The sequence below is a fragment of the Homarus americanus genome, unplaced genomic scaffold (genome assembly GCF_018991925.1).
Source record: "Homarus americanus isolate GMGI-L3 unplaced genomic scaffold, GMGI_Hamer_2.0 scaffold8619, whole genome shotgun sequence".
Classification (NCBI taxonomy): Eukaryota; Metazoa; Arthropoda; class Malacostraca; order Decapoda; family Nephropidae; genus Homarus; species Homarus americanus.
Genome location: NW_024711643.1, coordinates 10,678 through 28,026, shown reverse-complemented (window position 1 = coordinate 28,026; position 17,349 = coordinate 10,678). Strand labels below are relative to the sequence as shown.

General features: G+C 43.3%; 1 protein-coding gene across 1 annotated transcript; it reads right to left on the bottom strand.

Moving 5' to 3' along the window:
• Positions 1–2,860: 2,860 nt before the first annotated feature.
• LOC121858685 (antifreeze protein Maxi-like) lies at positions 2,861–16,448 on the bottom strand (the record flags this gene model as incomplete). Its single annotated transcript, XM_042355262.1, has 2 exons — positions 2,861–2,981; positions 15,748–16,448. Coding segments are annotated over 2 exons (822 nt in total), but the record flags the coding sequence as incomplete, so codon positions are not given.
• Between the last annotated feature and the right edge of the window lie 901 nt (positions 16,449–17,349).

The window sequence follows — 17,349 nt, the reverse complement described above, 5'->3', positions numbered from 1 at the left end:
CACATAAGCACGACAGTTTGATAGTTTCCTTTTCCCCCTCCCCTCCCCCTCTTTGGATTTGTGCTACTCCATATATAAATTAATACAATATTATTTATCTTGATATACTGAACAGTTATGGCGACTTGGCTTCACTATAGGTTATATATTTAGGTTAGGTTAGGTTAGGTTAGCGCCAGGGTGGTTAATCTTCAGGTGATATAAGCTGGGGTGAAGATTCTTCAGGTGATGCATCAGAACTAATAAATGTTGCATAGGTTAGGTCAGGTCAGGTCAGGTCAGGTTCTTCACTCACCAATTACCAAGACAAAACAACACACGAAGCCCTGAATTATCTACGGCAGCGAGGGCGAAGCTTCGAACCTACAGGAAGGTAAATTCAGCCCGTGTATCAGGCGTAAATTACAGGATCAGTTGGGTATCAGGTGGTATCCAACTCCGTGTGTGTGAGCGGCCATTGCCTGATCCCTAAAGATCAACAATTGTGTTACAAGGGCTGGAGACTTACTCGGTCAGGGTTCGGGATCAAGGGTTCGAATCCGGTTTGTTTCCGTGTTTATATTATTACCGACGCGGCTTGTAATGTGTTCTCCGATAATATCTGATCATGTGAATTTAGGACAACAAACGCGTGGTTAGCTTAGGATTAGGTCAAGTAAGGTTAGGTTAGGTCAAGTAATAGGTTGGAAGTTGTTAGGTTAGGTCAGGTCAGGTTTGGTTAGATAAGGTTAGGAATTAACAACGCATTCAATATTGACAGGATTTGGACCCGTGTATGATCTCTAGGTCAGGTCAGATTAGGTTATGTTAAGCTAAGGTAAAAGGTAAGGTAAGGTAAGGTAAGGTTAGATTAGGTTAGGTTAAGTTAGGTCAGATTATGTTAGGTTAGGGAATCAACAAAGCGTTCAATATTGACGGGATTAGACCCGTGTGTTAGGGTCAGGTTAGGTTATGTAAGTTAAGCTAAGTAAGGTAAGGTTAGATTAGGTTAAGTTAGGTCAGATTATGTTAGGTTAGGAATCAACAAAGCGTTCAATATTGACAGGATTTAGACCGTGTAAGTTTAAATTGGGTTCGTTCTCGTGTGTTATACTTTACGGCCAACTATAAACGCTCAACTTTACGACCGAAAGCTTGAACGGAATAAAATAAAACGAATCAGAAAGGAGAAAATAGCGATAAAACCTTAATTAATATTCACATACATTTGTTCATAACCAGATATAGTATTGCTTGCACTTTAATTGCACGTGTCAAGGCATGGTAGAGCGTACAAGGTAGTGAGCAACGAAACAAGGAAATCTACGATGAATTTACAACTGACATCACTAAATCACAGCTGACATCACTATATCACAATTGACGTCACTAAATCACAGTGACATCACTATATCACAATTGACGTCACTAAATCCACAGCTGACATCACTATATCCACAATTGGCGTCACTAAACACAGCTGACATCACTATATCCACAACTGACGCCATTATATTCACAAAAACATCACTAAATTCACAACTGACATCACTATATAAACAATTGACGTCACTAAATCCACAGCTGACATCACTAGATTCACAACTGAAGCCCTAAATCCACAACTGACGTCACTATAACCACATCTGACATCACTATATCCACAATTGACATCACTATATCCAAAACTGACATCAACAGTAAAAATTTAATACAAAATAATATCTAAACATAAAAAATTAATAGCCACGAAATTACTCAGATTTTTAGGCGTTACCAAAATACTACACTGTAAAGACATTAAACTAATTATATAGATAAAGTAAAATTAAATATAAACACAATTAAATATAAAACAAAATTAACTATAACACAAAATTAATTATAAAAACAATTAAATATAAACATAATTAAATATAAAACAAAATTAACTATAAAACAAAAATTAATTATAAAACAAAATTAATTATAAAGCAAAATTAAGTATAAAACAAAATTAGTTATAAAACACAATTAAATATAAAACAAAAAAATTACCAATAAACCAATTACTTGATTTAGTAATATAGAAAAAGAGCCAAACCAAACGCCTATACATCACTACCATTGGAGAGGCAATAAAACACTGCAACATGACGTATACCATTGCAACAATTCCCCACACAACTGCTTGTATTTGCAACGTGGACAAACATTTACACTATGAAACTATAACAATACAGCTATTTCAAAATACTGAACTTTTCTGTAAAACCAAAACTGATCGAAAAATACCCACGAAAAATAGGAACTAGGAGGAGGAAGAGGTGGAGATAGGGTGGAGGTGAAGGAGGAAGAGGAGAAGGAAGTGGTGGAGGAGGAGGAGATGGAAGAAAAAGGAAGAGGAGGAGGGAGACTTAGAGGATGAGATGTAGGAGATGGAGGAGAAGGTGGAGATAATAATGGTGGAGATGAGGAGAAAAAAAAAATTTATTAATGATGGATAATTATGTAAGAATCCCTTTACCAGAACGACTTGACTTTCCACCACAAAATATCACTCAAGATTTAGAATTAACTCTAACCTAATCCTAACCTTAACCTAACCTAAACCTAACCTAAGTCCCGTCCTTACATTGCTATCTCGGAGTCTGTCTTAGGGCGTGAGATGATTGGACCAATTTTAGGGCCCATGTTCCCTTGACGCTATTTCCACATATGAGGGTTTTGAGTCCGGTAGAGGGGTGTAAGTAGGTTGGGGTTAGTGTTGGTTAGGTTGGTTAGTTAAATGAGTCCGGTGGCTAGAGAGGTTAGCAGTGCTCTGTAAAGTCAGGTTCCAGTGTTTCAGGGTCCTAGTATTTCAGGGTCCTAGTGTTTCAAGGTCCTAGTGTTTTCAGCAGTTCTAGAGTTTCAAGGTTCCACAGTTCCAGGGTTCCACAGTTCCAGGGTTCCACAGTTCCAGGGTTCCACAGTTCCAGGGTTCCAGTTCCAGGGTTCCACAGTTCCAGGGTTCCTTAGTGACGCTTAGTAGAGATTTTTAAATTATTTTTTTGTGCAAATTGTACACGTGTTGATGATTATAGAAACGAACTGAGTTTTCATTCCGCTTCCGTTTTCAGACCCGTTTGTTGTTTGGTGTTTACAGACCGTTTGACCCTCACCCCACTGCCAGAAACCATAAGACATCTCCTCATAAACCAAACGCTCCGATATTTACAGAGAAAAGAGTAGCCATCTCAGGACCATTTTCCAGGAAGGTATACATCTTTTCCAGACTTCTGGAGGCATGAATATGAGTTGCCGTGTAAAACAGTCTTCCAGCCAATTTCCAGACGTGCTGATGATTGTAGGAACATGAGGGTTTTTCTCCCTGACGTCGGCGGCGGGGAAAAAAGACGTGCACACTTGTTTTGTCGGTGTTTACGACCTCGTAAAAAAGCGACGGAGATCCAAGGAATTTCCCATCTAGAATTTTTTGATTAAGGACCCCCCAGTGGTGGTGGCTCGCTAAGTGAAAGTGATGAGCATTTTCTACTGAAAGTGACCTTAAGGGCCATGGCCCCTTATGTGATTTTAAGGGCCATGGTTCCTAGTGTGTAGGACCATGGCTCTTTATTTCACCATAAGGCCCATGGCTAAGTATGTAACCTTAATGGCTATGACTATTTCACCTTGAGGGCCATGGCTCTTTATTTCACCCCAAGACCCATGGCTCCTTATATAACCTAAAGGGCCATGACTATTTCACGTCGAGGGCCATGGCTCTTAGTAACATAGGCCATGGCCGCATAGGTGAAATCAAGGACCATGGCTACTTAATGTGACCTTAAGGGCCATGGTTCCATATATAACCTAAGGGCCATGGCTCCGCTATATAACCTTAAGGCCATGGTTCTCATATAACCTAAAGGGCCATGGTTCTTATATAACCCATGGGCCATGGCTCTTTAGGGATAGGGTGGTTATTCTTCAGGTGATTCACTTATTGATATGGAGGTGATCAAAAAGTCATTATTATTATTATTATTATTATTATTATCCAATATATCAGTATCATTACACAAGTTACCCACATCACAACAGGTAACAACACACAGGTAACATCAACACAGGTGACATCAACACACAGGTAACAACACACAGGTGACATCAACACACAGGTGACATCAACACACAGGTGACATCAACACACAGGTGACATCAACACACAGGTAACAACACACAGGTTAACCACAACACCTAACCTAGCTATCCCCAACGTCACCATGTTATATATAAATTAGATTCTGAATTTGATGTTACCCCAAACACACATTCATTCGGGTCTGGATCAGTGATTTTATTTCCCTCTCTTTATTGGTTAATATATTGAAATTGCTAATGACCATTGGGTGTTGATGAAAGGGGCAATCATTAGTATTTTGTGTGGCCATAGGAGTCAAATTAACATATTCAATTACGGGTTTATTGTCCCAGCCATTTTGATCATTCGCTTGATAATTACCTGACCAATTTGTATTATTATATATATATGTTAAATGATAAATATAACTTAAATGTAAAATGTAAATATCTGTAAATAATGTAAATATGTAAAAAATATAAAACATCTTATTTACTTATATATATTTAAATGATAAATATAACAAAAATTTTTTAAATATCAGTAAACTAAAACATATAATTCAAATATCTGTAAAATCTGTAAATCACGTAAATATGTAAAATAAGTAAAAAATATAAATAAAATATTATTTAATTCTTGTTTCATTGCTAATTTTGTAATATTATCATCCTTAGTCGTCCTCATCACTACAAAATAACAAATCTCCATTTTTTCCCCTAAACCCGTATTTAATAGATATGCTTCTCTAATTTCCCTAAACCCGTATTTAATAGATATTGTTCTCCCTATTTTCCTTTAAACCCGTATTTATTAAATTTTTCTCCCCATTTTTCCCCTAAACACGAATTTATTAGACTTTCTCCCTATTTTCCCCTAAACACGAATTTATTAGACATTTCTCCCTATTTTTCCCCTAAACACGAATTTATTAGACATTTTCTCCTATTTTCCCCTAAACGAATTTATTAGACATTTCTCCTATTTTTCCCTAAACACGAATTGATTTGACATTTTCTCCTATTTTTCTAAACACGAATTTATTAGACATTTTCTCCCTATTTTTCCCCTAAACACGAATTTATTTGACATTTTCTCCCTATTTTTCCCTAAACACGAATTTATTAGACATTTTCTCCCTATTTTCCCTAAACACAATTTATTAGACATTTTCTCCTATTTTTTCCCTAAACACGAATTTATTAGACATTTTCCCTAACATCTCGCCATTCATTTTTTTGCTTTGTTAACCTTTTCACTCGCGTTCATTAGTTAATGGAGATCAGCACAGTTGCAATACTTTCCCTCCCAGATTGAAAGCAAAAGCTGATTGGCTGAGATGTAATGTTGGTCACTGTTGATTGGCTGCCGTAGTTTTAGTGTCTGTGTTGTTATTTAGTGAAAAGATGTTGAGAACCCAGAGAGCTTAGGTCGAGGTTGTGTACGTATCCTACTATACGTGTGTGTTGCTGTGTGCGTTTTACTTGCATACATACATACACTAAGACAAATACACACATATACAAATTCCAAAAAACAATTAAAATAAATACAATAAGTAAATAAAAAAAAATATAGAACGGAAATAAAACAGAAACGACAATAATTATAAATAAATAAATAACTCAAGAATTCAAATAAATCTGACCAAAAAACAAAAAAAAAAATGACTAGCATCCTCACTACTTCCCTCCCTCCTTCCTTCATTCTCTCCTTCCTCCTTCCCTCTCTTACAAGACTAAATGTGAGAGTGTGTGGCCAGAACATGCGGCCACACACTCCTGCTCTCACTCAGTCGTCAACAAGTCTTCCTCTCCAGTGTGTGGCCAGACATGCGGCCACACACCTCCTTCTCCTCAGTCGTCAACAAGTCTTCCTCTCAGTGTGTGGCCAGACATGCGGCCACTCCTACCAGTCGTCAACAAGTCTTCCTCTCAGTGTGTGGCCAGACATGCGGCCACACTCCCTCTGCAGTCGTCAACAAGTCTTCCTCTCAGTGTGTGGCCAGACATGCGGCCACACACTCCTCACCAGTCGTCAACAAGTCTCCTCTCAGTGTGGCCAGACATGCGGCCACACTCCTGCTCTCACGCAGTCATCAACAAGTCTCCCTCTCAGTGTGTGGCCAGACATGCGGCCACTCCTCACAGTCGTCAGCAAGTCTTCCTCTCAGTACAGAACCAAACACTGTACAGGAAACACTGTAACATTCAGTGCCATAATATCCTGACTACTGTGGGACTGTTGTAATGGCCCCTTGTGAACTATTGTAATCCTTGTTGCTACAGTTCACAGAATATGCAGTGCACGATTAACTGGCAGCTGTAAGTGGTACAATAAAAAATAAAAAAATTCCTCTCCTCTCACGTACTCCCTCCTGACCCCTCCTCTCCTCCCTGCCCCCTCCTCTCGCCCTCCTGCCCCCTCTCCCCCTCTGCCCCCCCCTCCTCTCCCTCCTGCCCCCCTCACTGCCCCCCTCCCCTCGCCCTCCCTGCTCCACCTCCCTCTCCCTCCCTGCCCCCCCCTCCCTGCCTCCCTCTCTCCCCTCACTGCCCCTCCTCTCCCCTCACTGCCTCCCTCTCTTCCCCCACTACCCTCCCTCTCCCCTCCCCCCCCTCCCTCTCCCTGCCCCCTCATCTCCGTTCCCAGTAGCAAAATAAAACTCCCGGAACGAATAAAACCCAAAACTCTCGCTGCTTAATGAGAACAGCAAGTTCCTTCACCCTGACGGAGTAGGGGCTTATAGTATGTATGTGTATGTGTTTATAGTGTGTATGTGTATGTGTTAATAGTATGTATGTGTTGTGTGTATGTGTATGTGTATGTGTTAATAGTATGTATGTGTATGCGTTTATAGTATGTATGTGTATGTGTTAATAGTATGTATGTGTATGTGTTAATAGTATGTATGTGTATGTTTAATAGTATGTATGTGTATGTGTTAATAGTATGTATGTGTGTGATTATAGTATGTATGTGTATGTGATTTATAGTATGTATGTATGTGTTTATAGTATGAATGTGTATGTGATTTATAGTATGTATGTGTATGTGATTATAGTATGTATGTATGTGTTTATAGTATGTATGTGTATGTGATTATAGTATGTATGTGTATGTGTATAGTATGTATGTGTATGTGATTATAGTATAATGTATGTGATTATAGTATGTATGTGTATGTGATTATAGTATGTATGTGTATGTGATTATAGTATGTATGTGTATGTGTTTTATAGTATGAATGTGTATGTGATTATAGTATGAATGTGTATGTGATTATAGTAATAATAATAATAATAATAATTAACGGTTTTATTGAAGAGCTTGGCAGCAGAAGGCTGAAAATATACAGTTACATATTTAGGGAATGGGTTGCAATTACAAATAATATACAAGTGACACAAATAAGACATATAATAACTTAGAAAGGGATCAGCTCAAACTACAGTTCATTTCAACATAGTGACAGTGTGAGGAGCAGTGTTTACTGGGAGTGAATACACTGATTTATTACATGTTATTGATAATTTTTACAATGGTTGGGACTGGGCTGTTCTTATAGCGATCAGTTCGTGCACGTATGGGCTGGATGCGGTTGTGGTGTCGAACAGCAATTCTCGGACAGGGATCTCAGGTGGTAGTAGGGGCCGGTGTCGGGGATGGTGTGGCTTCTTACCAAATTTGCAGATGAGGCCGTGGTGATGGTCAGTGAGTCAGGGTCAGTGTGTTGAGCGCTTCTTGATATGGAGTAGGAAGGAGAGAATAATCTTGCATGCCCTCTTTTGCACTTTCTAGGTGTTTACGTTGTGTGGCATTTGGGAGGAAGACCAGGTGGGGGAGGCATAGGTGAGCTTAGGAGTATGAATGTTGTGTATACACTGAGGCTCGTGTGCAGGAACTCCGAGGGACTTGAGTCGGCGGAGGAGGAGGTGGGGCAAACTGGAGGATTGACAACTTCTCTGACGTGTGGTTTCCAATTAGTTTGTTGTCTATGGTGACGCCGAGGAGCTTCGTGGAATCTACAACCTGGGTGTGTTCGGACCAAGAAATGGAAGGAGGTGGGACAATGTCGGAGGAGGGTTGATGTGCATAACCATGGTGCTTGGTATGGTTGATGGTGACATGGTTGTTGGTGGCCCAGTTTTGGAGACTGTTCAATAAATCCTGGAGGGCGGTATAGTTGGGAACGAATTGTTGACGCTGATCCCAATGGTGGAGTCGTCGACATATTTCCAGCGAGCAGGGGTTTCTCTTAGGGCATCATTGATGAGCATAAGGAAGCAGAGTGGTCCCATCTTGGTGCCTTGGGGGACGCCACAGGTGAGTGACTGAAAGGTGGAACAGCCCCTCAGAAGCGTACAACAGCGTCGGTCACTGAGAAGTCTGTAAGCCATGGTATGAGACTTCTCCGAAGCCCGAGGTCAATAGCTTTGTTTATGATTATATTGTAGTCGACTAGGTCAGATGCTTTAATGAAATCAATGAAGGCGACAGCTACAGACGTTTTCGTTTCTCGAGATGGCGGTATATGTAATCGAGAAAGCTGACAAGACAGTGAGTGGTGGAGGAAGTTTTCATGTTGCCAAATTGCTGAGGGTCTGACTCCTGTATGTGTATGTGATTATAGTATGTATGTGTATGTGTTTATAGTATGTATGTGTATGTGTTTATAGTATGTATGTGTATGTGTTTTATAGTGTGTATGTGTATGTGTTTATAGTATGTATGTGTATGTGTTTATAGTATGTATGTGTATGTGATTATAGTATGTATGTGTATGTATTTATAGTGTGTATGTGTATCTAGAAGCAAAACACACACACACACATACATCATTTCTCGTGTGTCACATATTAGAGATAAATATGGTGGGAACCTGGTGATGACAACACTCCCGTATGTCACCAGTACAATATTTACACGGCAGAGTCACCACTCTGCAGTCAACCATCCTGCCAGTGTACACAACGATGGCAGCAGCAGCGGCCTTACCTACCTGCCAGACGGGCGATCACTCTCACCGAAACTAAATCTAACCTAACCAACCTGACCTGACCTAACCTAACCTGACCTAACTAACTGACCTGACCTAACTTGACCTGACCAACAAATGATATGTAGTCATTTAAGGCTAACAAAGGCTATTTTAAGGTTAACAAGGATATTTTAGTTACAAGACTAGCAAAGCCATCCTAAACTATTTCTTGCGCTTATGAAACCTCACTTGAGTTTACATAGTTCAATTCTGGTCACGTATTACAGAATGGATATAGAATCCTTGAGAAGAATTCAGAGAGAATGACAAGACTCCTTGTGTGGTTTTATTGAGAGCTTATCTTGTTTCCATTGGATCTATATAAAATTTCAGATATGTATAGATAATTATACATGGTTTACTATACAATACATAGACCATGCAGGTATACAGCACAAATTCTAATGTCCTTTGCCATCCCAAACTACAGGGCCTTTGTATCAATGGCAATTCTAGTATGGAAAAATTTAGACATACTCGAAGAATTTTCTGATCCTGGATGTGGCAACATGTGTCAGAAAAAAAACACATAGAGCTTTGTTCTATACTGACAGCAGAAATAACACCAAGGCGGGTTTATATAGTGGACACCAAGGCGGGTTTAGTGGACACCAAGGCAGGTTTATATAGTGAACACCAGGGCGGGTTTATATAACATCCAAACAACCTATACACATTCAGATGGCCTATACACATACAAACAGCCGCTATACACATTCACACAACTAATATATACAGTCAAGCAGCTTATACACATTCAGATTGTCTACACATTCAAACATCATCGAAAGACAGACATACAGGCAGTGAAGCGGGGAGGGTGAAGCGAGGGGAGGGTGAAGCGAGGGGAGGGTGAAGCGAGGGAGGGGGGGTGAAGCGAGGAGGGTGAAGCGGGGGGAGGGTGAAGCAGGGAGGGTGAAGCAGAGGGAGAGGGTGAAGCGAGGAGAGGGGTGAAGCGAGGAGGGTGAAGCAGAGGGTGAGGGAGAAGGGGTGAAGCAGAGGAGGGGTGAAGCAGGGGGAGGGTGAAGCAGGGGGAGGGAAGCGAGGAGGTGAAGCGGGGGAGGGTGAAGCGAGGGGGTGGGGGAGGTGAAGGGGGAGGGTAAGGAGGAGGGTGAAGCAGGGGGAGGGGGTGAAGCAGGGGGTGTGAAGCAGGGAGGAAGGGGTGGAAGCAGAGGGAGGGTGAAGCGGGGAGGGTGAAGCGAGGGGAGGGTGAAGCAGGAGGAAGGGGTGAAGAGGGAGGGGGTGAAGCAGGGGGGAGGGGGTGAAGCAGGGGAGGTGAAGCAGGGATGAAGCAGGGGGAGGGTGAAGCAGGAGGAAGGGGTGGAAGCGAGGAGGGTGAAGCAGGGGGAGGGGGTGAAGCGAGGGGAGGGGTGAAGCGAGGAGGGGGTGAAGCAGGGAGGAGTGAAGCGAGGGAGGAGGTGAAGCGAGGGGGAGGGTGAAGCGAGGGAGGGGTGAAGCGGGGGGGGAGAGGGGTGAAGCAGGGGAGGTGAAGCGAGGGAGGATGATGAAAAATTGATGTGAGAAGATATCTATTTGTACTATCTATCTATCTATCTATCTATCTATCTATCACCCAGTTTATCTGTTTATGTATGTGATAAATTTAACTCTGTATCAGGAGAGGTTTTACACACACACACACACACACACACACACACACACACACACACACACACATACAAAATACACACACACACACACACACACTAAGATACTCACACATACATTAATAGAGGCAGTGAACAAACACCCAAAACAAACACACATACACACAATTGGCGTTTGTTTACCTGGGCCTCATAGTTCGTGAGATCACACACTACCATACTTGTCAAGAACACACACACTTATATAAATAAATCCATCTTGAGTGTGTGTGTGTGTGTGTGGGATGTATGTATGTATGACTGTATGTATGTATGTATGTATTTTGTATATATATGTTGAGGTGAAGGACGAAGATGGAGCCTCTGAGTGTCAGCACTGAGACTAACTTACATCACGGGTTGAGAACCATTAGTCACCTTTCATATATAGAGTCTCTTATGGTTTACGTCACCAGGGAAAATGCCTTCAGACTCTTACCCGTATTACTTATCTACTTAAATCTTACTTATAATCATAGTTCCTTCAATTTATGATTGATGTGTTAATTTATACCAGAAGTAGTATAAGTTCATCTATTTCACGCCTAAATTTAAAACCATTATTGAGTTTGCTCCTGGTTGGATGGGTTAAAGTACCTTTGTTATATCACCTTTGTTTTAGCCTGACTTCCATTTATACACCTCTATCATATCGCCACTCACTCTACGTCTCTCGAGGAGTGCAAATTAAAAGATAACCTGTCTCTGTACTCAAGGTTCCTAATGCGGGATTAGTCTTGTCATTCTCCTCTGGATTCTTTCCAATGATTCTATATCCATTCTGTTGTACGGTGACCAGAACTGAACTGGGTAATCAAGTGAGGTCTAACAAGAGCAAGTAACTAAAAGACTAAATTGACGTATTATCTGTCCAAGTTATCGTGTTACAGCTCGTTCACGCAAAGAACGGATTGACGCAAGGACGGATTGACGCAAGGACGGATTGATGCAAGGACTGATTGACGCAAGGACGGATTGACGCAAGAACGGATTTACAGACAGATAGACAGAGACTGTATTCATTCCTATTACCCTCCCAGTGACCCTACAGATAAGACAGCCAATCAGGACAGAGAGGACACATCACACTACACTGTACCTTCACTACTGTACCTTCACTACACTGTGCCTTCTACACTGTACCTTCACTACACTGTACCTTCACTACACTGTACCTTCACTACACTGTGCCTTCACTACACTGTACCTTCACTACACTGTACCTTCACTACACTGTACCTTCACTACACTGTACCTTCACTACACTGTACCTTCACTACACTGTACCTTCACTACACTGTGCCTTCACTACACTGTACCTTCCCTTACTGTACCTTCACTACACTGTACCTTCACTGTACCTTCACTACACTGTACCTTCACTACACTGTACCTTCCTACACTGTGCCTTCACTACATTTTGCTTTACTACACTGTGCCTTCACTACACTGTGCCTTCACTACACTGTTATGTACCTTTCACTGTACCTTCACTACACTGTACCTTCACTACACTGTACCTTCACTACACTGTACCTTCACTACACTGTACCTTCACTACACTGTACCTTCACTACACTGTGCCTTCACTACGATACCTTCTGCACCTTCACTACACTGTACCTTCACTACACTGTACCTTCACTACACTGTACCTTCCCACTACACTTGCCTTCACTACACCTGTACCTTCACTACACTGTTACCTTCACTACACTGTTACCCTTCACTACACTGTACCTTCACTACACTGTACCTTCACTACACTGTACCTTCACTACCTGTACCTTCACCCTGTACCTTCACTACACTGTACCTTCACTACACTGTGACCTTCACTACACTGTGCCTTCACTACACTGTACCTTCACTACACTGTGCCTTCACTACACTGTACCTTCACTACACTGTACATTCACTACACTGTACCTTCACTACACTGTACCTTCACTACACTGTACCTTCACTACACTGTACCTTCACTACACTGTACCTTCACCACTGTACCTTCACTACACTGTGCCTTCCTTCTGTACCTTCACTACACTGTGCCTTCACTACACTGTACCTTCACTACTGTACATTCACTACACTGCCCCTTCTTTCACTGTACCTTCACTACACTGTACCTTCACTACACTGTGCCTTCACTACACTGTACCTTCACTACACTGTACCTTCACTACACTGTACCTTCACTGCCTGTACCTTCACTACTGTACCTTCACTACACTGTACCTTCACTACACTGTGCCTTCACTACTGTGCTTCACTACACTGTACCTTCACCACTGTACCTTCACTACACTGTACCTTCACTACACTGTACCTTCACTACACTGTACATACTACACTGTACCTTTACTACACTGTACCTTCACTACACTGTACCTTCACTACACTGTACCTTCACTACACTGTCAGGTTCCTATTTCATCTCCAGAGTGGACCACAAGTGCCCGGGGATCGAACCAGCGACACCTTAGACCAAACCTCCATATAACGGATTTATATCTCCTATAATCCGCTAAATAGAGTTTTATATTTACAGAACCCTCGATGCGGACTTTCATCTATATAATCCGTTAGATGAGGATATTCTATCTTACAAACCCTCGATAAAACGGACTTTTCATTATAGTTCATTAGATGGATTTTTATTTAACGGACCTCGATATAGCGGACTTCCCTCTCTACATAGTCCGTTAAATAAAAGTGTCACTGTACTCAAATTGGTTGCCATAGTGGCCATTAAGGAGACATAAAAGGGTCAAAACAGCCAATATGACCAGCCATATTACCTTCATAAGACGCTAACGATTTGCCTCATAATCCTTCAAGTCTTAAAAGTCTTACGTCAATTTTAGTTTACTTGGAGGAATAGCTAGAGGTCAGGTCGTACGTGGAGGTCAGATCGTACGTGGAGGGGTCAGGTCGTACGGGTGGAGGGTCAGGTCATACGTGGGGGGTGGTGTGGGTGGGGGGTGTGGGGTGTGGGTGGGGGTGGGGGTGGGGTGGGTGGTTGGTGTGGGTGGGGGTGGGTGTGGGTGGTGGGGGTGGGTGGGGGTGGTTGTGGGGTGGTTGGTGGAGGGTCAGGTCGTACGCAGGTGGAGGTCAGGTCGTACGCCAGGTGGAGGGTCAGGTCGTACGCCAGGTGGGGTCAGGTCGTACTTCGAGGTGGAGGGTCAGGTCGTACACGGAGGTCAGGTCATACGTTAATTTACCCTCAAGTGCGACTCAGTGAGGAGCATCAGAGTTTCAACCGCCTCAACATCCTTTATGAACATCGTTGAGTTATAACTAAAGGGAACAATTAGATACGTTCTTACGTCACCTTAAGAGTCACAGGTGCAATATGAGCGTCATATCACCATCATGACGTCATAGTTTTAAGCAACAATTAGATTCGCTTAAATCATCTTAGCATATTAGTCTCGGGCCCAATATGACGTCATTATTCACCATGGTTGTTTGTGTGTTTTGATATTTAGTCTGGTGACGTCATTATTCACCATCAGCGTCATGGTTTGACAACAAGCCAATCAGAATCGCTTAAATCATCTTAGCATATTAGTCTCGGGCCCAATATGACGTCATTATTCACCATCGTGACGTCATAGTTTAAGCTAACCAGCCAATCAGAATCGCTTAAATCATCTTAGCATATTAGTCTCGGGCCCAATATGACGTCATTATCCACCATCAAAACGTCATAGTTTAAGCAACCAGTCAATCAGAATCGCTCAAATCATCTCAGTGTACTAGTCAGGAGTTACTGAGAATCTGTGGCTCAGGTGTGTGTGTGTGTGTGTGTGTGTGTGTGTGTGTGTGTGTGTGTGTGTGTGTGTGTGTGTGTGTGTCACGTGGTCTAGTGGGAACCCTCGTAACTGTTTCAATCAAGCATTAATTAGTGGAAGAAACCCGCTAGCACCTACTGAGTCGTTTGTGTTTTTCCTTCGTTTGAGGACTGTGGTGGTTGTGTGGTTATGGTGTTTGTGGTTGTGTGGTGGAAAAAGTTTGATGATGTTTTCAATTTCAATTTTGTTTACAATTATTTTTCCTGCATGTCCCCCAAAACAACAACAACAACAACAACAAAAAAACAATAAAAATACAAATAAATAAATATATAAAATGTGGAAAAAAAAAATCGGAAAAAATAATAACGATTTTTCCATCATTGAAATCGTTATATAAATTTTCCGACCTGACCACGAGAATTAATGCCTCACTACTACTACAACAAGGCTACTACTACTACTACTATCTACAGACAAGGCTGCTACTACAGCAGCAATGAAACACTACTGTACTACTACTGACAATGTTACTACTACTGCAACAATGGCTACTACTACTACTGCAACAATGGCTACTACTACTGCAACAGTGTACTGCTACTAACAATGGCTACTATACTACAACAATGGCTACTACTACTGCAACGACGACTTATACTACTACAACAATGGCTGCTACTACTGCAACAATGGCTACTACTACTGCAACAATGACTACTATACTGTGTTGAACATGTGGTGCAACAACGGCTACAACTACTGCAACAATGGCTGCTACTGCTGGCGATGGCTGCTAGCTATAACAACGACGGTGGAGACGCTTAACGCTGACGGTGAACATAACAACAACACGACGGTGAACGCTTAACAACTTGACGGTGAACAACAACAACAACATGACGGTGAACAACAACAACTAACGACGGTGAACGCTGAACAACAACGACGGTGAACAACAACAACGACCCGGTGAACAACAACGTGTGCGGTGGGAACGCTTAACAACAACGGGCGAACGCCTTAACTGACGAACGCTTAACAACAACAACGACGGTGGAGCAACAACAACGACGGTGGAACGCTAACAACGCGACGGTGGAACGCTTAACAACCGCGAATGATCGGAACAACAACAACAACGGTGAACAACAACAACATGACGGTGAACAACAACAAACTGACGGTGAACGCTCAACAACATGACGGTGAGGACAGCTAACAACGACGGTGAACAACAACAACTTGATGATGACGCTGCTGCTGGGCGGTGACGCTGCTGCTGCGGCCGGTGAACCTTTCTTTCTGCTGCGGTGAACACTGCTGCTGCGAAGCCAGTGAACTGCTGCTGCTGCTGGTGGTGCTGCTGCTGCTGCGGCGGTGATTTCTTTTGCTGCTGCGGTGAGCTGCTGCTGCTGACGACGGTGAACGCTGCTGCTGCGGCGGTGAACGCTGCTGCTGCGGCGAGTGAACACTGCTGCGCGACGGTGAACGCTTACTTCGCGACGGTGAACGCTGCTGCTGACGGTGAACGCTGCTGCTGCGCGGTGAGCTGCTGCTGCTGCGGTGAACGCTGCTGCTGCTGCGGTGAACGCTGCTGCTGCTACGTGAACACTGCTGCTGCAACGAGTGGTGCGGTGGCTGCTGCTGCTGCTGACAGTAACGCTGCTGCTGCTGCACGGTGAACCTGCTGCTGCAAGCGGTGAACACTGCTGCTGCGGCGTGGTGCTGCTGCTGCGGCAGTGAGCTGCTGCTGCTGCTGCAGCGGTGGGCACTGCTGCAACGGTGGCTGCTGCTGCTGCGGCAGTGAAACGCTGCTGCTGCAGCAGTGAAGCTGCTGCTGCTGCAAGCGGTGAGCGCTGCTGCTGCGACGGTGACTGCTGCTGCTGCTGACGGTGAGCTGCTGCTGCTGCAACCAGTGAACCTGCTGCTGCTGACAGTAACGCTGCTGCTGCTGCTGCAACGGTGGCTGCTGCTGCTGCGACGGTGAAACTGCTGCTGCTGCTGCGACGGTGAAACACTGCTGCTGCAATGAACACTGCTGCTGCAACAATGGCTGCTGCTGCTGCAGCAATGGCTGCTACTGCTGCTGCAACAATGTGCTGCTGCTGCGACAGTGGCTGCTACTGCTGCAACCGATGGCTGCTACTATTGCAACAATGGTTTCTACTACTACAACAGTAAACCCATCTACAACGACGGTGAACGCTTCTTCTGACCGGTGAACGGCTGCTGCTTCGGCGATGAACCTTGCTCTAACACGACCGGTGAGACAACAACAACTTCTGGGAGCCGGGTGAACGCTGCTGCTTGATGATTGGAACCAGCTACAACTTTGGCGGTGAACAGCTGCTGCTGCTTGATGATGAACGCAACAACAGTGGTGAACAACAACAACAACAACGCGGTGAGAACGCTTAACAGCAACGATGATTGTGAACCAGCAACAACTTGACGGTGAACAGCAACAACAACGACGGTGGGAACTCAACCTTGACGGTGAACAACAACTTAACTATGACCGGTGAGAACGCTGCTGCTGCGACGGTGAACCTGCTGACGGTGAACAACTAACCTTGACGGTGGAACAACAACAGCGATGGTGCAGACAACAACAACTTGGTGGGAAGAAACAACAACAACAACAACAACGACGGTGAACAACAACAACAACGACGGTGAACAGCAACAACGTGGGTGGAACTTTTAACAACAACATGACGGTGAGAAGCAACAACGACGGTGGTTAACAACAACAACGACGGTGGAACAGCAACAACTTAACGT